The following is a 25,206-nucleotide window of genomic DNA, read 5'->3' on the forward strand; positions in this document are numbered from 1 at the left end:
TTTCTTTCAGTCTGGTTTTCACGTTTCACATCACCTATTTGGTTCCTAGCTTCATTATCAACTAATGTAGCACCTAATCCTAAAACCCTAACTGCTAAGCATTAATCCACGAGTCCAATAAGTATGGGGTGGGGGGGGTAAGAGATGATCTCTGGTGTGAACAAATATTCATTTCACTGGGGGAGACAAACACTGTATCCGATGGAACCAATATATTCCTACTCTACACTTTGTTCTCAATCATGAATGTGGTAACCCAAGTAGGATTCCCATCCAGGGCGAACATCGACGCTCAACGAAGTCTGAGACAGTCCTGACCCCCCCACCTTCCCATGCCCCCCCCCCCCGCCGTCCCCCCCTTTCTCCCCCTCCATGCCCCCGCAACCACTTTTCACAAACTCACACTGATGAGTGCGATGAGCTATGATCAAACAACCCCCGTGCCCGACACGGCGGCAAGGGGAGGCTTTTATCCAGCAGTGGATCGACAAAGGGCTGTAAATAAATGATGCTACGATGGTTTATGATGGGAGGTCTGTGGGAGCTCACGGATGACATGCACGAGCGCCAGCAGGGTAAGTGGCCGCGTTTGGATGCGGGAGTGGGTGGGGGGGCGAGCGGAGGGGGGGGGATGGAGGTTAGCTGGCTGAGGGGCACGTGGGCTTCGCGGGGGTCTGGGGGTGGCAGAAGCTCTGTGCACGGAGTGTGCATCTGTGGTATGTCGAGCGGACGACCGCTTGCGTTTGGGCTCTTATCAGAAGGCAAAAAGAAGCCGATGGGCACGTCTTACGGGCACGCAGACGGCGTGACATCGTCGGCCGTGGCCAAACGACGGCGCTATCAGGTGAGGGGGAGAGGTGCACGCGGGGAGGAGGATGCCTGATTGCATTTTCACCAAGGGATCAGCAGCCAGGGATACTCGACAAATTTGAAGGGAATGTAGAGTTGGGGGGGGGTGGGTGGGTGAGTGAGATGAGGTGCGGAAGGGATGTTCGGGATTGGGGGCTCTCAAAAATTCCAGCCACCAGCGGCACTAAAGAACTGTGCATTAACAGAGAGCACACAGATAACGATCCTGCCCCCCGACTGCACGCGGTTCCACGGCCTGTCATGATTCGGGGTCGCGATTCGATTCAGGAAACGATCCTTTTTGTTGGTAACCAACGCTGATAGCGGTGGTGGTCATGATCGACACTGGCTCCAAATCCAATCACAAGTCAACTACAAGACCTACACAAGATGACCACCTCGTCGTATTTAAGACCCCTCTCTCTCTCTCTCTTCACTCACCCCTGCGCCACCTCTGCCTTGTAATCTCGCTTCACTTCCACCCGCGTGTCCTTTGCTTGAGAAATCGAGGCCTTCTCTCTCTTAAACCCTCCGCGTCGGTCTCTGCCGAACATGAAGGTCGCTCCCCCTTCTCCGCTGCTGATCCTATCGCCTGGAACTCTCCTCCGTCGCCCCTCTCTCCGCGCACGGTGCGTGTTGCTCGTCCCGGCCGCGTCTCGTACATCGTTCCTTAAGTCCGGCCGAGTTTCAGGACGCCACGTATAGCACAGCTCGCATTGCTCGTATCGTCAAACCGCGTTGCGTGGGGGGCAAAGGGGGCAGTGACTTGCGCGGGGCTGTACCGTGGATGGGGTTTGAGATAGCGGCCTAAGATTTGAGTCAAACCTATGTGGCGAGCGAGCAAGCAGAGGGCAGCGGAGGGATATCCAGTGCTGTACCGTGTTTCTATGCCACCACATCTTAAGACTCCCCCACACCTTCATCGGCCCGCGCTGGCCAGAGGAATGAAATACGGGCGGTCTCCGGTTTACAACAGTCCACATGAACGACGTTACTATCATGCCACCATGGATCGATTTACAATGCAGAAACTTGATTTTACGACGCGTCTTCCAACACGACTCCAAACGCATTTGAACAGAGTCAGTCTGGCTTCCGATGCGACTTGGCGTTGAGCTTTTTGTTATTCTCAAGTGTTTTTGGTGGCTTTTCACCCATTGAGCCCTGTTAAAGACGGCCGATAAAAGTGAAAAAACACATCGGCAAGTGATGTGTCTACCGTTTCCACTGTCTGTTGGAAAAGAGGGTCCGATTTAGGACAGGCTTTGCAGGAATGCATTTCTGGCATAAAAGCGGGGACCTCCTCTATGGTCAAATATCCCCTCTCACGCCTCACCTGACCAGCACAAGCATGGGGAAGTAGTGGATTGACAAAAAACGCTGCTCACATACACATACACTAATAACAATTAATTATGATAAGCTTTGTATAATAATATTCACTGCCACTTAAGATGCCACGGCAACTCAAAGTACTTTACACCACTTCTCATCCGAAACATGCTAAGGGCAACCCCAGTGGCAGCTGTCCCTGTGCGGAACAAGGTGACGTGGTACCGGCGTGCCTCGTCTGCCAGTAGCAGGTGACGATTGCTCTCTACGTGATCCCAATTGAGTACTTTGCAGGAAAAGTTTTTTGTGGGATAACAAAACCGGCACACACTGTCCTAATCTTTTGCCACGGTGGCGAGACGTTAACCACCTCGCCGAGTATACAGGAGGTCGTGGGTTCGTTCCCGATCCAAACGCCCGTTTTATGTTTGGAGTTTGCCTGTTCTCCCGCAGTCGCGGAGAATTTTCTCCGGGTCTTCTGGTTTTATGTTTTTTTCCCTCCACACTCAGAATCAACACGCCTTGAGAGTATTTGGCTGCTATACATTTCCACATGATGATGAGCCACTTCGTTGAGCTATCATCTGTGGCCAGGTCTCTTCTGAAAAAGAGCTATACGGCTCAGTGTGCCTTCCCTAGTTTATTTAATAACACGTCGGGGGGGGAGGGGGGTGACCTGTAAAGTTCACTGTGAAAGCAGACGGCACGCGGCATTTTCACTGTTAATGCACCCGCAGTGTTGTAACTGGGGCGGCCTTACGGACACTTTCCGCACCATCGGCGGGGACGCCGGCTTGCAAGGATCATGCGCGGTTGGAGTCTCACCAGGGTTGCCGGCGCTGGGCGGGCGCTGCTGAACACCGGGAGACACGGTGTTCCTCTGCAGGCTGACGGCCTGCGGGGGCGGCAGCATGGGGCCCCCGTGCTGTGCCAGCGTGCCCCCGGGGCTGCCGTACACCAGCGTGTTGCCGGGGTTCGACAGCGGCACGGCCACCGGCAGCTGGAAACTGCCTGTGCCTGGCGGCACGCTCGACTGACACGGGGAATTGGGGTGGGATGGGGGGGGGGGTGCGGAATCGGGGATTGCGGATTGGGGGGTATAAGGGGTGGTGCAGGCCCACGGGCGGGTTTGGCAGGGGGGGGGAGACGGGAAGAAACAAGGGGCACAATAAATAAGTCAACAAGCAGGCGGTGGGTAAATAAATAATAAACGCAAAGGACATTAGCGGAATTAGCGGCGTGAAAAAGAACAACGTCAAGCTGCATCACACCACACTGGAGGTGCGAAACGAGCAGCGTGTACGATTTAATTGTCTTCCTCCGTAGGCTTTGTGAGCGATCGCAAAGTCTCCGGGCAATGTCCCCATCGTGTTTGTGTTGGTGAGAGCTTAAAAAAATCCTGCCTGAAAATTGTGTTTTACATATTTATTGAATGGAACGTAATCTCCTCTGAGAGTGTCTATTACGGACGAGATAGCAAACACGCAAATATAGCTTTATTTAACGGAAATATAAACACAATTATTTTATTTGAGTGTGATAAATGACATTACCGTGCCTAAACTGCCAAAAAATTCACCTAGGAGAATTATATACAACTTGACTTCGAAGATTTTGACATTGCGAGTTATATGGATATTTTCATTTTGTGCAATTCACTTTTACCATCAACCCACTTAGATTCACGAGTGATGTTTGGTAATCTGGCGAAATGTGTGCCGTGAAAACACCTCCACCGTCCCCGACAGCCAAAGAAATCAAATAGGTCACGCGCAGAAGCGTCCAAACGCGCCAAATCATTCCCGTTTCAGCTCGCTCACCGGTAAGTTGCACAATGATTTGCGCAGCCAACTGCATGGAATCGCAACGCTGGCTGCGAAAACAGACGTGCTTGGTTGCAAAATGGCGAAGCCTGCCGACGTAAGCTGGCGTATCGCCGTATCGACATCTCATTTGCGATGCCTCTTAAGCGTAATTACCTTAAGCGTGCCGCCCGCTGGAGAGCGGATGTTAAAAGACCTCGCGAGATCCGTCCCGACCAAGAGAATGTGGGAGTGTGTCGCGGCACGCAACTGCCAGATTTGAAAACGACCCTAAGCCGTACCCAATTTAGTGACTAATTTCGTCCGTGTTTGCCAGGTTTGGTATCGTTGTTGTCAATGAGACACTTGCACATCTCCCTGGCTCCTTCCTCGCATTAAAAAAACGGTGTGTTGGGATGTAGAAAAAAGAAAAGATCGTTAAAAATTAGGGTTGGATTCCATCACATGCATGTGCCTAGTATGTGGAGAATCATCGCTACCCATGACCGAATGCTCAACAATAGCCAATCGAAGAAGGCAATGTTATTGTTGCAGCTGGATCGGATGATAAAAAAAAAACATGCTGCGATTTTGACATCACGGCATTGTGCCAAGAACGATGTTACCAAAACATAGTTATTTTCTCGTGGACAATTAGCGAGTTTGCGTGTCTCGGACTGTCTGACAACAATTTATCTTAACTTTGTTCGGGGAATGCTTCAAAGTTATAGCCTAGGGCGTTGCTCAAGTACTGGCCGTGATCTCATCAACGTAATGAAATGTACAAGAGTGCCGTCGCGATGACGTCACTAGAGTAGCAACATGACACGTTTGATCACAACTTGAAAGTCTTTGTTCACTAACGGAGCTTCAAACTTGTGTCGGCTGGCCTCTTGCATGCGCGTGGGCCCAGAGCACGTTTATTGACGAGACAGGAACCGGTTATTTCTATGGCGTTGTCAGTCTTCACTTGCATTTTACCACTCTAAGCGGAACACACTGATTGGGAACGATCCAAAGTCGCGGGCTTAAAAGTGCGTCTAACAACGTGTGTTTGCGCATGTGAATAATACAAAACGTTAGTCCATCACCCCCATCGGCTTTACAGACCAATACCATTGAACAGCATTTCTTTAAGCACGCGAACTCTGGACCGGTTTCAACCTTCTGGGTATCATCAGCAGAGCCAGGTTTGTTAAGTGAAATGCCATTGGCTTGCTGGACATCTGGACGGTTGATGGCACGTGCATGTTTGCGAGCCGTGAAAAAAACACCGTGGGCTTCTTGAGCTGGCCTATGCAGCAAACGGTTCTTTTGCACGGGGTGCCTTTATTGCATTAATAATGCCTGTGGGGCCCAGCTTATGTTTCTGTGCACAGCAGATGACACCGGGCATTCCAAGGCAACAAAAAATCTGGCTCTGGCAATAACGCGTTATTAAATTATGCCGTATGTTCACCTACGCACCCAACTGAAACCCGCCCGCACACAGGTGTGTCGTAGCTTGCGCAACGGTTTTCAGAGCCGTGCGTTGCGGCGCTGGGTAAGACGTGATGTATAAATAAATAAAACCCCTACGATGGTCAGTAAAATAAGAATGAAAAGAGTTTTTTTTTTTTTAAAAGCTTCGCAAGCTATTCGAGACCACGTCTCATTCCTGGCTATCGCAGTCAATTTGTTGCACTAACCCGTTTCGCGAAAGACTTATATCGCATGTGGGTGAAAATGAAGCTTTAACAATGCCTGGATGTACAATTAACCTTCAGTAAAAAAAAACATCCTATGTGAGCTCTACATTCCATGACACGGTGTGATGAAGCACGCCTGCAATCCTGTAACTTGGGATGAGATGTGGTGGACCGTGCCAAAATCAGCCAGTACAGAAAGTAGGTCGGTGACCTATTCGGATTGTGGGTGTTCTGTTCTTCGAGTCCCTGGCCTCCTCCAACATGAAATATAGAAAGATCCAAAATAAGAATTTGCGGATGATCCAGGAAAAAGGGACCTCCTGAAATATTCTTAAAATGCAAGTAAGCCTTTTCTGGGTGCATAAAAAGAGTTATCAGTATTCTCATAAAAATACTAACACATCATTACGGCAAGTTTTTACGTACTTTAACTATTTTTTTGTCTTTCAATTAAGCGAATTGCACGGAGGAGCAAATGTAAGTGCACCACATTTGCACGTCAGACTGTGCAAGTTTCATAACAGTGGCTCTTCATTATACGCCGAATCCAAATGTTTAGGATGCAAAAGCCAAATTGAGCATTCACGGTGCTGAAAAAGAGGCAGCAATTTCAGAAAGGCACCGAGAAACGCAATTAAAAAAAAATCTACAATACAACAAGCGGTATTTAGAAACTCAAGCCTTTCACATTTAGTTTTTTGGGCAGAAGAAACTTTGTGGTGAGTGGTGTTTGGTTGGGAAAATGACAAGAGGAGGAAGTCGTGGAGGGAGGATGAGGAGGGTGGGGGGGTAAAGACCAAAAGAAGCAGCTGTAGGTTTAGAGTTTAACCACTTCCCCGCTCTAACGAGAGGGAGCGACGGGCAAAACCGCAGACAAATAAAAATCATGCATTCATTACATGCGAACGACAAAATGCCACCTTCGTTCAATTAAACTAACAGCAATTTGCGCTGGCTTGACAGTGGCACATGTGTGATACACAAAGGACAGGGTGCCAAGGCAAGTGCACGCGCTCGCTCGCTTCTCTCCCGCTCGCCCGCGTCTCACGTGGCCAATTATCCCATCCCCTTCTTCCAGCGAAAGGCCGGCAGTGAAAAGCGTGCGCCATGCGTGTTAAAGCCACCGGCACACTCGAAAGCCACACCACCGTCGATGAGATTGTAAGTGCCTTGTGCCTCCCTCTGCTGCCACGCGTGAAAGAGGGAAAACTACCACGCACTAGGATGTACCGGCCGACATTTGAAAAAGGTCACGTTAATTGAACCGTTTCGCCAAATTAGGAAATGACAACTTTTACGTGTTATTTTTCTTCTCGGGTTTTTTGTTTCGTTTTCCAATAATAAATGTTTTTTTTTTTTCTCCAGTTCACACGTCTCTATTACGGCCGAGCGTTTTGTTCAGGGAGAGACTGTTCGATGCTTTAGGAGGGGCGGGGGAGGCGGGGGCGTTTGCTTTGAGGGGGGAGGGGGCCGTTTTGCTTGAATGTAAGTAATGAAATCGTGCGATGCAGGTAAGCTGTAACGGGCAATTAAATCGGTTGAATCAATTTTTAACTGTCGCTGGGGGTGTTTGCCCCCCCCACCCTTCCCCACCCACCAGCTACAAGGACACGGAAGTGGGGGGGGGGGTGTGGGGGGGACCTGGGAGACGTCGATTGGAATCGGGACGGTAAATCCTGGCGGTGAGAGCGCGGGCTGCGGTGGCTACTTACGGGCGCCAACCTGTGATTCCGCATCATATTATCGAACTCCTCGTCAATTTTTTTATACTTTTCCTCCGTGCGCGGGGTTAAAACATAAGAGACGTCGGGCTCGGGACTGTCTTCCCCGCCTCGCTGCTCCTTCCGATTTAGAGCCTGCGAAGGTGGTGCAGAAAGACAGAGAGGAGAGAGACGGAAGGAGGGAGACAGCGAAAAAAAGAGGGGGGGGGGGGGAGGAGAAAAGCAAGCGGAAAGAGTAGCCAAGCGACAGAAAGAATGGAGAAAAAGACAAGAGGCAGAGAAAGACTGGCCGACAGAAAGAGAAAGAAAGCCGGAGGAAAGAAAGCAGCACTGGAGAAAAAGGATTGAAAGAAGAAAGCATCGCTGGTAAAGAGAGGAGAAATATTGCCAGAGATAATAATCCAAACGAGGAGGAGAGAAACAGAGTCGGAGAAAGAGCAAAAGGGCAGCGAGGAGATGGATGAGAGAGAGAGAGGCAGGCAGACGGAGGAGAGAGCAGCAAGAGGAGAAGTGTAAAGCAAAGTAGGCAGGAGAGGATGGAGGTGCAAAAGACAGAGCGGGGAGAAGCAAAGGCAGAGGGGCAGGGGGGGGAAGGAGGCGAGAGGGACAGAGGGGAGAAGCGGGGGGGGGGAGGAGAGGCTGAGTGACCAGGTAAAGGTAGGGCACGAAGAGAGTGCTACTTACACACAGTCTCTGATTCCGCATCATGTTATCGAAATCCTCGTTGATTTTGCGGTATTTCTCCTCCGCGTGCGGGTTGCCGCCGAGATTGTCTTCCGGGTCAGAGTCCGGGCTATCAAAGCCGTTCAGCCCCTTTTTTTTCAAGGTCTGAAAATCAAAGTTTAGGACAGTTCACACAAAAACCTCGACGCGCCTGGATCGTCTCCAGCCGACAGAACGCCGTCCAAATTTCCACGTAAAAAAAATAAAATACACGCCGCTTCATTCCAGTCTGCCAACCGCTCTCTGCAAACAGAACATCCAGCGTTAATGTAACACAACGATTCGTAATTAAAATCTCTGCTGCTTAGATTTTTTTTTTTTAACACCAATTATACCCCCAAAAATCGTGCTATCGGGGTCACGTCACGACAGAGCCTCTTCCGGAGCTGTCACATCCAGCAAAAGCATCACAATGTGTCACGAGCAGAGCCCCCCCCTCCGCCCCCTGGAACATGACACCACAGATCGACTTCTGGAGTCACTTCAGAAGCTCCCGCACATCCACCGAGTGACAGCTCTCCTTCTCGCTCGGCAAAGAGTATTTGTCACACGTCAATCGGCCGGCAATTTTTTGGGGGCCTCTTGAGCTGGATTAACAATATAATTTACCATCATTATGGGTGTGCAGCCGGGCCTTTACTCTATACACTGGTGTTGAAAGCCCCCCCCCCCACCCGCCGTGACGTGTCGGTACTTGGGGGGTTGTTTTGCCATACTTCACCGCACTCGTCAGTGTAGATTGGTAGAGGTGGGGGTGGGGGCAGGCAGCACAGGTTCAGATATCAATTGCCTCACTGATGTTGGCCGCGGCTGGCAATCGAACTCAAGTAGCTGATTTCACAGTGCCGTGTGCCAACCACTAAAGGCCACCGCTCCACCCCCTGCTCTGGAAGGGGCACGGCAGTGGGGAGATGTTAACTACCTCGCCGGGTATACAGGAGGTGGTGGATTCGATCCCGAAGCTGACGCCTGCTGTATATTTAGAGTATGCAAGTTCCCCCCGTGGTCGCGTGGATTTTTTTCCGGGTCCTCCAGTTTTTCCCCTCCACATTTAGAATCAACATGCGTTAAGAGTATTCGGTTGCTATACATTTCCACATGATAAGCCACTTCGGCAAGCTGTCATTCGTGGGCAGGTTGCTTCTGAAAAAGAGCTATACAGCTCAGTGGGCTTTACCTGGTAAAATAATAAGCGCGGTATCATTTGTGCAGTGTGGTGATCGAGTGAAGATCACCAAATCGCCACACTTGCGACCGTGGCTGCACAGATTCACTATTTTTTTTTTTACTATTTTAATTTTCATCAGGTAAGGCCCACTGGAGCTATGTAGCTCTCTTTCAGAAGCGACTTGGCTACAAACGACAGCTCAACAAAGTGGCTTATCATCATGTGGAAATTTAGAGCAGCCAAATACTATAAACGTACGTTTATATTACAGAGGGCAAAACCGGAGGAGCCAAAGAAAAATCCACTCGATCACGGGGAGAGAGATGCGCAAACGCCAAATATACAGCAGGCGTCAAGAGTTTGGATCGAACTCACAACCTCCTGCATACCAGGCGAGGGGGTTAACATTTCGCCACCGCGGCGACCCTGTTACAGCCAGGATCTCGGCGGCGGCGGCGTCAGCTCTGTGTCTCTCCGACACAGCCGACACGAAACAACCCCGATTCGCGCGGAAAGATCTCAACAACGCGAATTTATTTTTTTGTGTGTGCTGCGTGTGTGTGCTACGTGTGTGTAAACACATCGGAACGGATTATCGCAAAAGCCGGTACGTGCACCGTCCGGGACACGCGATGTCATCGGAACACGGGGCACGACAAACAAAAAAGAAACCGTGACGTTTCGGCCACGGTCGCGGCACGAGCGCCCGTCGACGCGCTGGAACAAACGCGCGCGTCAAATGCAAGCGGACGCACACGAAACAACACGCGGGGGGGGGGGGCCTTAAGGCCACAGAATGTGTCGCGCACGAGTGCGGGCGCTGCGGCCGGCACACTCCAGATAGCGCTAATCACGCGGAATGCATTCGGCCGTGTCTGATATGGGCCGGTTGGAGTAGCGAGCGTGGCAGCTGCCACCGCGTTATCGGCATTGGGGTGCCTGGGGAGGCCGGAATGTCACAATCACGGCGAGCCTATCTGCACCTGTTCCACTTCTCTCCTCCCTCTCCCTTTGCCATATCTCTCTGGTGGCCGCCATCTCCACCCCCCCCTCTCTCTCTCTATGCCTCTCTCCCCTCTATCTCCCTCCTCCCTCCCTCTCTTCCCCCCCTCTCTCTCTTTCTCCTATCTCTCAATGTCCATGATCTTCATCCCTCGATCTCCCCTTCTCGCTCTCCCTCCCTCGTTCCTCCTCTCTCTGCTCCCCCCCCCCCACCTCGCGCTCTCTCCCTGCGATATTTTTCTTTTCGCTATCCCTCCCGCTCCCCGTCTCTCCCTTCTCGTGCTCTTTCCCTCGTTGCCTCTCTCGCCTCCTTCCCACTCTCCCCTCCTTTTACTCCCTCTGCCACCACTCTCCCCCAAGCACCCCCCACCTCTCAAGCTTTCCCCCCCCCCACTGCTCTCTCTCTCTCCCCTCTCTCAGCGTCCGCACAGGACAGAATGTGACATGCACAGGGCGGCCGTGGCCAGATGCCCTCACACCTGTCAGCCTGGCACCTGTCTGTCCACTCACAATTTTAGTTTTTTTATACCAGCGCCCCCCCCCCTCGTCACCCCCCTTCTCGTTTTTCAGCCGAGGCCGGGCAACCTCATCAACGTGACTGTTTGTAACGATCGTGAAAAAACAAGCAGTGGGGTTCGTTAGGCGCAGCGGAGACGCTCCGACCGAGCCTTTCACAATTTTATTTCGCATCTCTCTCCCTCTCGCTGCTGCTGCTGCTGCTCGGCTTACGTGTTCGCGAAACACAAATTGCTCGTCGCAATTATACACACGCGCTAAGAATTACAACAAAAAAAGCCATGAACTCAACAAGATTAACTTATGACATCAGCAGCACACACCCAACCACTCTGGACGCGTTTTGTAAGCATTCAATTAAAAACCGTCTTTCCCCCACAACAAAGAGGCGCGTCGGGTTTTTCCTGCACTCGTCAATCCACTGCCAAATTGAGGGCCTCTTGGCGCCATGTGAGGCTGTGGGGCTGTCATCCGATTGTACGTCGGCACACCGTTCCATCGAGAGGGCAGCTTAGGCGTGGAGGCACGGAAGTGCAGTACAATGGATTTTGCTGCACTGCTGCCCTTTGCTGTCCACAGGCGTATCACCCCCCCCGCAGCCCCTATTGCAACCCACTCGCGTGGAGCCATCGGCCATCCAAGCACCGTAACAAGCCGGCGTTTCTTAACCTGGGGTGCCCTTCCTGGGGGTACGAGACATGGCTCGATTTCTTTTAGAAGGCAAATAATCGAAAACACAAATTGAGCACGGGTACGTAAGTACAACTTACTTTGTTTCATCAAAACACTATGCATTTATTAACACTGTACTTTTTTAACGATTTAGAACCAAAGAGGGTGGCAAGGCCGCAGTAAAGGTTAAAGAACCACTTGGTACAAGCAATGAGAACTCAAATCTCTAAATGACGAGGACCCCCCCCTCCTCCATTGCAGCGGACAGACTTAACACCACACAGACACGTGCAATGGATGTACAAAAGCTCTGTCAGCCTTACGCAGACCACCAGCTCCACAGAACTACACGTGCGGCCATTCTGTTTGTTTGCTTGCTTGGTTGGGCACATTTTCTCAAACTCTTCCGGGTTGTTGGTAAAAAATAACCGACAAAATGACCCCACACGGTCAGTTCTTTATGAGCTGGCGGTCTGCGACAAGACTGAGAGCACATTTGGACGTTCACGGCGACGTCAGCACCACCAGTTCGAGCCACAACCTCCGTCTTGGCTTTTGTAAATGTTGTTGATTTTCTCTCCAACACACCCGTGTGCTGTACTAGTAACGAATTGGCATGTTCCGTTCACGTGACAAACCTCACTAAATGGCCTTGTCGGGAGGTGGCGAGTTCAACGAAACATTTATATTTACGCAATCTAACCCAAAAAAAACACCTGCATTATGGATGATATTGGTCGCCAAAGCCTACGTGCTAAACCGTCTTGGCTTCCTTCCCGACTTCTGATGGGATGGAGGTGCATTCCATGTGATGTGGCAATAGGCGTGGTTTTGGGGGTAATTGATTGCCCATTCCTGCCGACAGGTTTTTTTTTCGTGTTTAGGGGGTGGGATTTTATTTTAATAAATCCACTGCCGTCATCTCGGCACAGGTGCGTCGATCTGGTTTGGCAGGAGAGACCTGCTGCTTTGTCAATCTGGCACGGCTGCTTTTCTTTTTTTTGCTTTCATTTATCGACTACAACACCACGGTGACTCTATCTTTGTTCCACTTCCACTTTAGTTTGTGGCTGTTGTTTTTTTTGTGCGTGGGGGTGTGAGAGGGAGAATGTAAAAGGATCACAATCCCAACATTTGAAGTGAACGAAAAAAACCGAAATCACACCTACCTAGGCTGCCCATTTTTAACCTCCGTTGTGCCAGACACAACATTACAAACGCTGCAGAGATTTGCTTCGAAAATTAGTACGAGGTCAAATGTATATATATATTTTAAGAAATCAGTAGCTTAAATCGTGTATGCTTTCTGAGAATGCCTGCCGGTCGGGCTGCCTGTCTACCCACCCACCGTCCTTCGACATTGAAATCAAGGCTTGGAATGGTGAGTAGAGGCACACAAGAAGAGTCGTATAAATCTGTTTCCCAGGCTGGCGCTGTTGTTCGAGTGTGGAGGCACTAACTTCTGGGGCTGCCCACTCTCCCACCACCCCCCACTACCCACCCACCACCACATCTCCCCCTCCCCACGCCGCCACCACCCTCTCTCTCTCCCCTCCTAGCCCAAACCAACCCCACACCACCACCACCACCACTCGCCTCTCCTCCACCTCATGTCGCCAGCCGCCCTGGCTCTGCCTTCAATCTCAGCCCCCCTCCCCTCCGTCCCACCGCTCAGCCTGGCTCACACAATGCCCATACATGGCACCAAACACAGCAACTGCACGGCCGCCTGCCCCATCCCGAGGGGAGGAGGGCTAGGGGGGGGGAGGTAGTGGGGGGAGGTAGTGGGGGGGGAAGGCATGAGTTGGGGGGGGGCATGGGGAGGCTGGGGCGAAGGGAGAGAGGAGTGGGGGGGGGGATTGTTGGGGGGGGGGGGAGCAGGAGGCCTCATTAAGCCCACATACGGCTTTCCGCCAGGCCAGCCCGGTAACCATCTCACGTGGACGTGCGTGTGCGCACACACACACGCGTGTACACGTGTGTGTGTGTGTACGTTCACAAACAAGCTCCCAGGACGTTCAATAAATACACGCGTGCGCATAGTTGCGTATGTACGTGTACAAAATATAACTGCGAGCACACAAATATATCACCCATACGGTATACGTACACACAATGAAGTGTATATTGCCTACACCAGGGGTCGGCTACCAAAATAACAAGAAGAGCCATTTCTTTCCAATTCGGTACAAAATTCAGTATTTCAAGAGCCGCAATGCATCTGAGTACATACTGTACATACGTGCATATTGTCAAGAAGCAGCCCGGAAAGAGCCGCATGCGGCTCCGGAGCCGTAGGTTGCCGACCCCTGGCCTACACATACAAGAGCAGGCATCCACTAAACATTATACACAGTTATGAGCGTGCATACACCCAAGCATTGTCAGCAAAAACGAGTACCCGCGCATAAAACAAATACAGACACACGCAAGAATATCCCATTATCCACACGCACGCACGCATATACACATTGGAAATAAAGGACATAGATCCATCCATACAGCCTCACTGGGGTAGGGTGGCATGACAGTGGGTAGCGTACCAAACTATAAACCTGAGTGTGATTCCCAGCCACGGCTCACATCAGTCGCGTGCGATATCAGAACAGGCCCAGATCCTCCCCTAGGTCGACTCGACAGCTTTACGTGAGAATCTGGTGCAGTGTGTAAAACATCGGCATTGGGGAGAAAAAGGCGGCATGGTTTGCCAATATTAATGGGTACTCACTAATAGCACTTGCCCCAACAAACACACAAATATTCAAAGAACCCCTGTATAGCCTTTCAAAGACTGTTGGAATAAAAATGCTATTAGCGAGCACCTATGAAGGCCGGCATGGCACACGATACGGTGGATGGCCAGCACCACGCCCGGCTGCCTTTGTCTCCCCAGTGGCGATGTTTACACACCACACCAGGTACTCAATTGCGGCCGATTCGACCTTGGGGAGGCACATCACCCTATTCAAATAATTGCCTATGTTGTTGGGTGTCCGTGAGCGGCAATCGAACTCAGGTCGCCGGATTCGTATCGCCGCATGCTAACCGCTGCAACTACACTACCGCTCCCCACGTGCACACGCGCACACAAAGATCCCCCGTCTCGCCTTAACAGACACGCACGGCACACTCGACCCATTCTGGCCGCTATGTCGCCATGTACACCGGCTCGAATTTCCGCGCGGCTGTGTTCACGGTGGACCGTATTTCTCCTTCTGGCGCGTGTTAACGTTGTTATTTATTCGTGACGAGATTCCGCCAGCAAAACGTCCGGGGCAGCACATCGGCCCAGGTCCCGTTTCGACAAAGCGACGAGCACCGTCAGGGAACGGAAAGAAAACCCACGCCGAGAGGGCACCCCTGCCCACCTCACCCCAGAGGCAAAGTCACTCAGCCACGCACCCACCCCCGCTCGTTCGCATGCCCGCAATCAGCACGGTCGGCTCCGTACGGTGCGAAAGAAGTTAAACATGCATACGCCGGTGCAATGAGCGCGCACGTTTCGAACGGGTAAAGTTGTTTTCGCCGAAAATAAAATTTACAATGTTTTTACAGAATTGTAATTTGTCGAATATGCCTGTTTGCGCGTACATTAACATGATACATAGTGCATAAATCATGAAACGTTATGAAAAAATTTTGGGGTGGTGGGGTTGGGTTTTTTCGCTCTCTCACTCGCTCGCTTGCTTGCTGCACTCACACCGCATTTGCGGAGAGAGAGAGAGAGAGGATGCATTAGCCGCTAAATCTGATCCGGGCATCGATTCAAAGCGATCGGTTTCAATTCCTCCAACGGATATAAAACCTTCCACAGCCACAAAAACTCAATGGCAAATCTCCCGGGCCCGACGGCTGTGATATCATCCATTATCGGCCCCATCCCTCCCGCGACCATGCGGCTGTCAGCGATGCAGCGCTTTGAAAATGTCAAATTACGGAAAAATGTTAATTGTCTCGCAACACTACTAAGTCTAATTATCCAAAAATAGCTTTGCTGGGCCGTTATTATTTTTTTCCCCCTTCGTGCTTTCGCACATCCTTGCAGGTCACCTGTTTGGCGCAGCGCGGTGTTGAAAAATGTTTGGAGGGCGAGCGCAGACTGGAAGCTGCGGTGGTGAGAGCTTAACTACCTCGCCCGGTATGCAGGAGGTCGTGGGTTTGATGCCGACCCTGACGCCTGTGTATTTGGAGATTGCATGTCTCTCTCCCCCTGTTGTTGCGTGGATTTTTCTCCGGGTTTGTCCCTCCACATTTAGAAACATGCGTTGCGAGTATTTGGCTGCTATAAATTTTCCCATCATAAGCCACTTCGTTGAGATATCATTCATGAGCAGGATTGCTTCTGGAAAAGACCTATATATCTGGTAAAATAAAAAGTTTAGTCTAGGAAACAATTATTACGATGACAATAAACATTTAAAAAACAAGAATAATTTAAGGCATTTTTGTCAATTCTGCTGCTGGATGAAGGCATCCCCCCCCTCCCCCCAATAATAACTATTATTCAGAAAACAAAGAGTCGTTTAAGGCACTTTTGTCGATCCACTGCTGGAACTTTTTGTCAATCCGACCCGCAGGAAGGAACGTTGCAATGCCGCCCCGTTGCTGCCCGTCACATGGGCAGAGTGAACGACGCGGGCGGCGACTCGCTCGCAGTCTGCGCCCGTCACAGCTCCCGGCGACTTTCTTCTCCGTTTGAAATTCGGACGACGGGGGTCGGGCCATGCACAACCCACGCTACGACGCAAGCGATTTCAGCGAGGGGGGAAAAAAAATACACGCTAAAACAACGCAACCGTTAAAAGGCAGAGCGCCCGCGGTTCAACGGGATGTATTTATTTTTAATGGTCGAATTGGCTAAGCGAACTTGACACTTGCCTGTCACCTAAGCTATCCCTTATGAGTGTTCATGTTCTTTGAAATGCGCTTTCATGTCTGTAGGCCTCACCGTTGTTTACGTGCCTGTTCATATTTATTTTACACTGCGTACACAACGTGCGTATTTGTACCACGCGTGTTGCCTACAGACGGGTAGCGGAGGGATGGTGGTGAAAGTGGTTTGGGTGCTGCCCTATGAACCCGGCGACACGAGTTCGATTCCCCGGCCATGGCCGATAACATCAGTGCGGGGTGACGTCTAAACCAGTCTTAATCGCACCGCATTCGACAACTCGCGCTGACCAGCGTGGTGAAGTATGGTCAAACAACCCTTGTGAACATCACGATGTGGGGGAGGGCCTTCATTCAGCAGTGGGTTGACAATGGGCAGCAAATAATTACTAATTATCGTTCCAGTATGTACATTAATCTCCTCTCGTTGTCTCTAACCATGGTATGTGTGAAGCCAATTGTGGGTGGGTGTTCAAGACGGCCCTTTCGTGTTGTCATTTTACTACTTGAGCACCAATAAGTTCAATCAAAAACTAAAATTCCCCACGACAACAATTAAAAGAACACTTAGATGCAAAAACACAGACCTCATCTGTTGTGTCCCAAGTCTTCTCACGCAAGTTAGAAACTTCATTAACGAGCAAAAGAAGACAGCCTACAATCAGGCCTCTCATGTTAGCACTCCAGTGACATCAAATTGACATCACTCCAAATAACCCAATGCAGTAAAGTCAATACCACAGTGTAACTATTACTATTTTTATTATTCTACCAGGTAAGGCCCACTGAGCTATACAACCTGGCCACAAATAATGGCTTATCATGTGGACATTTATAACAGCCAAACACTCTAAATGCACCTTTTTAAATGTGGAGGGAAAAACCGGAGGAGGACCCGGAGAAAAATCCACGCGAGCACGGGGAGAGAGACACTCAAACCCAAAATATACAGCAGCAGGCATCAGGGTCGGGATCGAACCCACGACCTCCTGTACACCAGGCGAGGGAGTTGACATCTCACCACCGAGGCGTCGCATCTCGCCGTGACTTAAGTATTTTTTTTTTCCCTCACCAACGAAGATTCAATCTCATGCTGGTCAGTGCCTGACACATGGCGGCCCAGGCACAGTACGTATCTGCGAGAGATAAGAGCCGTTTGATGTTTTTGCATTGCGCCTTAACTTCCTCACAACCGCACTACGTTACTGAGAGCGGACACGCGTTCGCACGCACGTAAGAAAGATGGACACGGGACTAATATATATTTTTAAAGCCTATTTGTCAATCAACTGCCGTACCACGGTCGGTCATGAGGATTGTTTGATCACACTTCACCACACTTTGTCAATGGGGGGGGGGGGTGGGCCCAGGACCGGTTTGGATAACACTCGCCACCCACGGTCAGCTGTGGCTCAAAATCGAACTTGGGACGCCGGGTTCGTAGCGCAGTGCGCTACCCTCCACACCGCAGCTCCACTGTGAGAACGCATGCCGATGTGAAATATTTAACACCCATTACCCAATAACATGACATTATGCATATCCATGATATGAGACCTAATTTTTCTGATGAAAAAAGCATCCTGGATAGCACGAAACTATTTCTGCACGGGAGCGCTGGGAATGTGTGCGTAGCTCAGCAAATGCATGTGCGCGTGAACAAGCGAGTGAGTGTGTGCGTGCGAAAGTGCACGTGTGCGTGCAAGCACGTGTGTACATGCGCGTGCGTGTACATGCGCCCGTGTGCGTACATGTGCACAGGTGCCCGAGTGCACGAGAGAGCGCGCCAAGGTGGACGCGGGGGCGTGAGTGCACGTGTGCCTGCGCGTGTGTGTGTGCGCGCGTGTGCGTCCGCGCGTGCTCGCTGAGCTGAGGCCTCGTGGCGCGCGTGGGCGGGGGTTTGTGCGCAGGCGGAGTGGGATTAGCGGCGACAGCCTGCCGATTTACTCTGCGCTGCTGCACACGCATGCGCATGCGCAGGCTGCGCACGCGTGTGTGTGTGTATGTGTGTGTATGTGTGTGTGTGTGCAGCGCGCATTAAGCTCCCCTCTAATGAACTGTCAGCCGCGGCGAGTTGACTTATACGTCTCATTGCCGGCTCGCCGCAACTCTCCGCCAAACGACGCTCGGCAAGAACGTCGGCTTTCTGTTTGTCCGCCCGGCCTTCCGTTCATCTGTCCGTCAATCCATATTGTCCGTCTGGCTATCCATCGTCCATCTGCCTCTCTGGTCGGTCTCTGTCTGTGGTCTGGTTGATCCCCCCCTGTCCTTCAGAGTTTACAATTTGCACAAGTGGTTCAGTTTTCACACATGCGTGGCCGTTGACAGGGACCTGCTCGTATTTGAAATCACGCACGAGGTTTCTTACGGCCAAGGCTGAAGAAACGGCAGCGCGGAGATGGAGTGAGGGAATCGGCTCATGAGCACGCGCACCCGATGCATTGTTACGTCACAGGACCGTGAGAGATGGCGAGGCATTCATCCAGCAGCGGCTTGATCATGGGTGAGGATAATAATGATAACGGCGACTCGGTTTCTTCGCTTTTATTGGACCCCTTCAAACCGCGTTCACGATCTCATGGAGCTCGTTGAAGTGGCGAGGGACGTTGCACAGTCGGCTCCGATTGTAACGGGAGCCGGTGGGGGGGGGGGTGGGGGGGGGGTGGGGGCCGTGAGGGATTGGTGCTGGCGAGACGTTTCCAGTGTGAACCCCTTAGCACTTCACTGTCCCCCCCCCCCCATGGACCCCGTGGCCTGTTACGGACCCCCTAATGATGCCCGTGTCTGCCCCAAGAGGCCACTGACCCCAGTGGAAACCCCCACCCCACCCAGTCTAACGGACGCCACACAGAGCCAGAGTCCGCCCGGCATTGGAGGGGGTTAGAATTTTCATTTGCCTCTGCCGGTCCACGTAGCGATTGCTCCAAAACGTATATTTAGTACGCATTTCTTCCACTGCGCACCTCCTATTATTAGCACGGTTGGCTACGTTGGGGGTACGGTGCGAAAGAAGTTCAACATACAGGACATACACAGTCTTCAGGGTGCACTACCAAGTGACCGCTCACCGTGTGACCGCAAGAGACGCCGGTGCCTTTTGAGAGACCTTTACCCAGCAGTGGATTTATCGTGGCTGATGAGGAGGGATTTATGTTAGACGGGGGAGGTGGCACGTGACCAGTCGCCACAACCAAAGCGCGGGGTATACCGGACGCGGCGTGCGGAAATACATTCTCGATCACCGACACGGTTATGTATCAACCCCCCGCTGACGATAATTACGGTGGTCTTCCACCAACGCATTTGCACTCCGTCCGTTCGAACAGCTGAACAACGCCGCCCGATTTCAGCCGCAAATGCAACAGCGGAAAAAACCAAAGCACAATCCTCACCCAGAATCTAAACTCCCCCTCTCCACTGCCCCCCCCCCAACCGAAACCACCCGGCGGCCAGAACGCTACCCCCCCCCCACCATCCCCGGCACCGAAATGGTACACGCGGCCCGGGCTTCCTGCAACACAATCAGGGTCACGGCAAGGAGCGGGGGGGGGGGTCGCCAACGGCTCGGCAAATAGAAAGAAATAGATGACGAGGGGAGTTCCTGCAGAGACGGTCGGCGGCCTGGCAAGACGGGCGACGCCATTTCATAGCCCTCACCACCTCCCCCCCCCCCGTCCATCCATCGCCAGGAGGGGCTTGCGGCAGATTTCGCTGCTCCGTCTCCTTCAAGGCATCCCGATCAGCGGTATCCAGGGTTACGCGGAGCGCGCGGCCCCCCCCCCCCTGCTGTTATTCCGTATGTTTCCACCCCGTCTGGGCCGTGCTATTTTTAGGGGCGCAGCCGCAGCTATTTTTAGTCGACGGCTACGCCGGTCCTGCACCAAATCCCCGCGTTTAAAAAAAAATGCAGCAGCGGGGGGGATGAAAGACCGCTATTGATCGCCGTGTTTTGGCATACAATTACATAATAGGGCAGCTCTTGCACGGGGTGAAATGAGACTAAATATTTTTCTCGTCATCGGATGCCACAATCCTGCAGACTCCCACGCGAACCATTACTTGTTACATGACCTATACCAATTCCGAGCCTTAACGCACGTGCGCGCGCTGTATACGTCCTCCAAGCGACGAAAACAAAGGAAAATATAGATTAAGTTGGGCAGCAAGTGGAATTGCCAAGGCGCGTAACGTGCGAAACAAATCTTTTTAATCACGCCGTTTGATAGGCCAATGAGCCTGGATTGTGGCATCGCGAGACCCTCAGCAGATGGTGTCAATCTGGGGAGGCATTCGTCCAGCAGTGGATTGATTGCGGCTGCTGATGACGACGACGCTTGATAGGAACCTTGGCTACGTCCCTGAGCCCCCCCCACCCCTCCCACCTCAAAAAAAAATGATTGGCTGATAAAAAGAACCCTAAGTGTTTTTATCTCTTTAAATAGGTTTGTTCTGCCGACAGTTAAAACACTTTAAAGAAAACGCATTACTCTTTTGGCAGAGGCCTCAGAGCAGATTTAAAACAAGAAACAACTTTCAAGTGCGGCTGTCGATGCAGCAGAAGGAAAACAACAAAGCTTGAAACGGCGTTGGCGTTAATTTTTTGTGCGACGCTAAATAGAACGCTTTCACATTAATTACATTTCGCCCCCCCCCCCGACCCATCGCAGACCCCACCCACCTTGCCCCCAAAATAAGTAACAATGTAAGAAAATGAAGAATGAACCCTGCCCGTCCCAAGTCATTCGTCTAATCTTGCGACGATGCGCGAGACGGGAAAGTTTACGTTGACATGGCGTGCGCAGAAAGCGCGGAGCAACTTGCAGCGACGTTTGTGTGCTGTTCCAATTTAAGGAGATTACAGGCCCTCGTGCCTAAGCGCAAATGCTTCCTCGGACCACGATGACCAATCAGCTCAGCAAGGAATGGGTTTATCCCCCAACAGGCCTTCAGAGATCCCTGACCACGTGTCTGACCCTCGACCATGCGGAGGGCTCAGTGCGGAGTGCTCAGTGCGGAGATGTTCACCGCCACAGAGAGCACGGAAGAGGGTTTGAATCATTTACATGCTCAAAAGACTTGGGGACAGTTTAACGAGAAGATCTCGGGGGGATTTAACCGTGGTGTTTTTGTTGTGCGGGGCTACCGAAGTGGTGGTTGTTTCATAATAAGGTCTGTGTTGTGTCAGAGTTACTTTTTTAACTAATGACACAGAGGTGGCTGGGTGGGTCAGGGGTCAGAGGCTAGAGCGCCAAGTTGCTGCCTGTGTCCGCGTCTGGGTTTTCAGAAGCCTATGATTAGAGTGGGTGCTCAAGCGTAGCGAATTGGTCTCCTGGTGAAATATTTTTTTGAAACTAATTTTAATGTGTAAGGCTTGCATGGATCATTCTCTTGCCACAGCACCTGATGCTCTCTGTCATTTCTGAATCTATTCTTCTTTGGCAGAGGTGGTGGTGGTAAAAGTTCTGACGGTGGTGGTGTTGACGGAAACTGGTGGAGATAACTGAGGTAGTAGTATTGGTCGTTGGTTGTTTTTTTTTGCACGACCTAACTGAACCATATGATGGATTGAGACTGTAAGGGCGGAACTTGGAGGGCACCTGCCAATTGCTTAGCATTTACATGACCAAGCAGAAATTACGTATCAAATGGCAAGTGTGATGTGGCATCAACAGCATTCAGCCACAGTGACCTCTAGACCTGGCTGCTTACATTCTATAGACATGAAAACAAATATCTCTCACCATGGCCACACAGACCATTGGGGGCAAGGGGCTGTTAGTGAGCACTGAACAAGACCAACGCAGCGAACCAGGGGACAGCGTAGCGATCACCACACACCGCCAGTCTTCTCATTGTGGGGGCCGAGACGACTTGGATGGGAGACCAGGGACCGGTTGAGAAACAGATCACTCGGGCCCTACGTTTGTCACAGCCGTGGGCACGAATAAAACTGGATTCGCCGGGGTTGTTCGTAGGCGGAGGCAACCGCGCTAACCACTTGCTACTCCCACCGCTCCGATCCGTACACACACACACTCGTAAATCTCACGCAAATACACGGATGCGGCAGCACGCGAGGAGCACGAGCACAGGCCAGAGAACACACAAAAAACACAAGCGCGTTGGCACGGCGAGGCCGAACGCCTCGTACCACAATTACGGCAAAGGCTCCGAACACTCCCGCGCCACTCGCGGCCGCGTTTGAAATGTGACACGCGACCAAGAAGCAATTTTACGGCGGGAGCGGGGGGGGCCCGCAGCTGCCCAGCAGGCTTTAATTAGCACGGCCACGTGGAGGGAAGCATTTATCAGTGGAATGCGCACAACAGCGTTGCCTGTTGGAAAAAAAAATCCCAGGGAGAAATTTAAAAAGGGGGAGGAAACTGGCGTTATTAATTCCAGGGGAGAATGTGGCTCGTGCTTATGATATAGCACCCACGTAAAGGTTTTTTTCTTGACCTCCGAATGCTTTGACCGCGCGTTCGTGTCGCGAAAACATTAAATGGGCCAGTTGGGCCAGAATGGATATGGTTTGACCGGTTACGTATTGGATTTTTAGATTTAGTTTATTCCTTGACGTCAATAGCTCAGTCAAAATGTTTATTTATGAGGTTGTTCGGCTGCATTGATTATCGTATTAGCGAATGCAGGTTTTTCTGCATGATATCATTTCTTGGGGCACCCTGAATTTTAAATATAAATGCTGAAGAAACAACTGGCTCAACAACGCTGATGCTCGTGCCATAGAATCGCAACTTCTCTGCGGCGCAGAACATCTTTGCAGTTCATGCAACGTGCCCTTGACACGTCGACAAACGTCAAGGCCTCATCATCTACCTGCGGTGAAACAAATGACATGAAACCCGGACAGGAATGACTGCGGCTTTCCTGGAACCGGCCCTGGGCAAGTTGTGATTGAGATTGACCAGCGAACGTCACAGACCGTTTGGTAAGAAAAATAAAGACGGGCAAAATCAGATGCCCCCCCCCCCCACCACCATTGACGCTGCCGCTCACCTTCCCACTTAAGGTGCCCTTCCGAGCTCGTATTAGCGCTAAAGCTGGGGTTAGAAGAGATAGACACAGCGGGTACACACATCAGATTAGCCTCAAAATCCCCCCCTCCCACACCTACACTCAAGAGGTCACCACTAGCCCCTCCCTCTCAGCCGCTCCCGTCTGCATGTGCGGACGAACGCACGCGCCGGCACGCACGCGCCACCACTGTCACGATTGTGAGAAGTGCCCCCCTACAAAGTGAAGACGCGGCCTCTGCCACCGCACACCCACCCCCCCCACCACCTCCCCCCACCCTTCAGATTTCCCTCGTCCCTACTCATCTCTCCTCCTACCGATGCGTTCACCCCTTCTATCCCTCCCGCGTACAGAGGATAGTCCCCTCCCATCCCTCTGCATGCGCGAGCTCTAGCGGTGGCAGAACTAACCGATCACCCCGGCTCCTTGTCCTCCGCTCGTCGATGCAGCTGCTTGCTCGGGCACACGACGCACAGACGCACGCACGCACGCGCGTGCACCCACGCACGTGCACAAACACAAAAACACACACACGTACGCGCACTTGTCCTTTGTCCCGCGTATAAGCGCAGCCGCTGACATTTGAGTTAATTCCGCTCTCTCCGTGAAGCAGCGCGACGACGCTTGTTTTAGCAAGCGTGAGCACAAGAATCGTCGTCGGCAAGGATCACTGGGGTTGAGGGGCGGTGGGGGGGTGGGGTCGTAGGAATGGTGGGGGGGGGGGGCAGTCAGTAGCTTGCGCGTGCCCCCCGTGCCAGCTGTGCGGACGCACCTCGATAATGTCGGAGTTGGTGCGGCTCTCGTGCGGCTCGTTGTACTCGGTGTACTTGAGCAGCACCTTGTCCATATCGGTGCTCGCATACTGGAAGAGCTTGTTGGCGCTGTTGAAGATGATGAGCGCGATCTCGCAGTCGCACAGCACGCTCAGCTCGTAGGCCTTCTTCATCAGCCCGAACTTGCGCTTCGTGAACGTCACCTGGCGCGATGGGCGAGAAAGATAACGCCGCAGTTTTAGCGTTTTGTTTTACGCTGCAAACGGAGCTCGATAGTGAAGAGCGACGTGCCACTACGGGCATAGAGGATCAACGGCGTAATCGGTGTACGTTATCCGTTGCGACACACGGACAACGTGGATCAGACACACACACACACGTTGACAAAGAAAAAAACATGGAAACGAAGGGTGTGAAAAGTGCACAAAGGTGCACGTTCGCAATCCAACACAAGACGGACATGTACATCTTCATAACTACGCAAAGACAAAGATGCCTCGAATAGGCTTAATAGGCTGTTGGGTCAAGTGCCGTTCACGAGCACCTATGAAGGCCGGCACGGCACACGAGGGGGCGGGTGGCCAGCACCACCCCTGGCTGTATTTGTCCCCCCAGTGACGATGTTTACACACCACACCAATTACTCATTTGAGGCAGAGTCAACCTAGCGGAGGCTCAGGAACGGTTCAGATAATAGTCACTGGTGTTGGTGGTCGTGAGCGGGAATTTAACTCAGGTCGCCGGGCTCGTAGCGCAGCACGCCGACCGCTGCGCCACCACTCCCCACCTACATACAGACATATTCGCACACAAAACACACACTTCCCACGTGCACGTGTGTGCACATACCCAATCTGGCACACACACTCAATGATATATATACACACGCACTCTGGAAGGAAACGCTAGAGAGTAGATGCGGATTTCTTTGGGTGCGACTTCAGAGGCACAACGCTCCTTGTTTTGTTTAGGAATGCGATAACCATGTCAGGTGTAACTTTGATTAATGCCCTCTAATTACAAAACTCAACAAAA

General features: G+C 51.7%; 1 protein-coding gene across 8 annotated transcripts in view; it reads right to left on the reverse strand.

Annotated features, from left to right (window-relative positions):
- The window catches only part of MEF2C (myocyte enhancer factor 2C), a 109,315-nt gene that overhangs the window by 23,560 nt on the left and 60,549 nt on the right, over positions 1 to 25,206 (reverse strand). For 7 of the 8 annotated variants that reach the window (XM_078592465.1, XM_078592470.1, XM_078592469.1 and 4 more), the window contains 3 exons: positions 24,171 to 24,374; positions 8,077 to 8,220; positions 3,007 to 3,214 (listed from right to left, as the gene is read on the reverse strand). In XM_078592465.1, coding sequence (XP_078448591.1) covers positions 3,007 to 3,214; positions 8,077 to 8,220; positions 24,171 to 24,374 — 556 coding nt within the window. Of the gene's footprint in view, positions 1 to 3,006; positions 3,215 to 7,383; positions 7,528 to 8,076; positions 8,221 to 24,170; positions 24,375 to 25,206 lie in introns of all 8 variants that reach the window. The other variant, XM_078592472.1, reaches the window with a different exon arrangement.

The sequence above is a fragment of the Lampetra planeri genome, chromosome 3 (assembly GCF_965212315.1).
Source record: "Lampetra planeri chromosome 3, kcLamPlan1.2.h2, whole genome shotgun sequence".
In the NCBI taxonomy this organism is placed as follows: domain Eukaryota; kingdom Metazoa; phylum Chordata; class Hyperoartia; order Petromyzontiformes; family Petromyzontidae; genus Lampetra; species Lampetra planeri.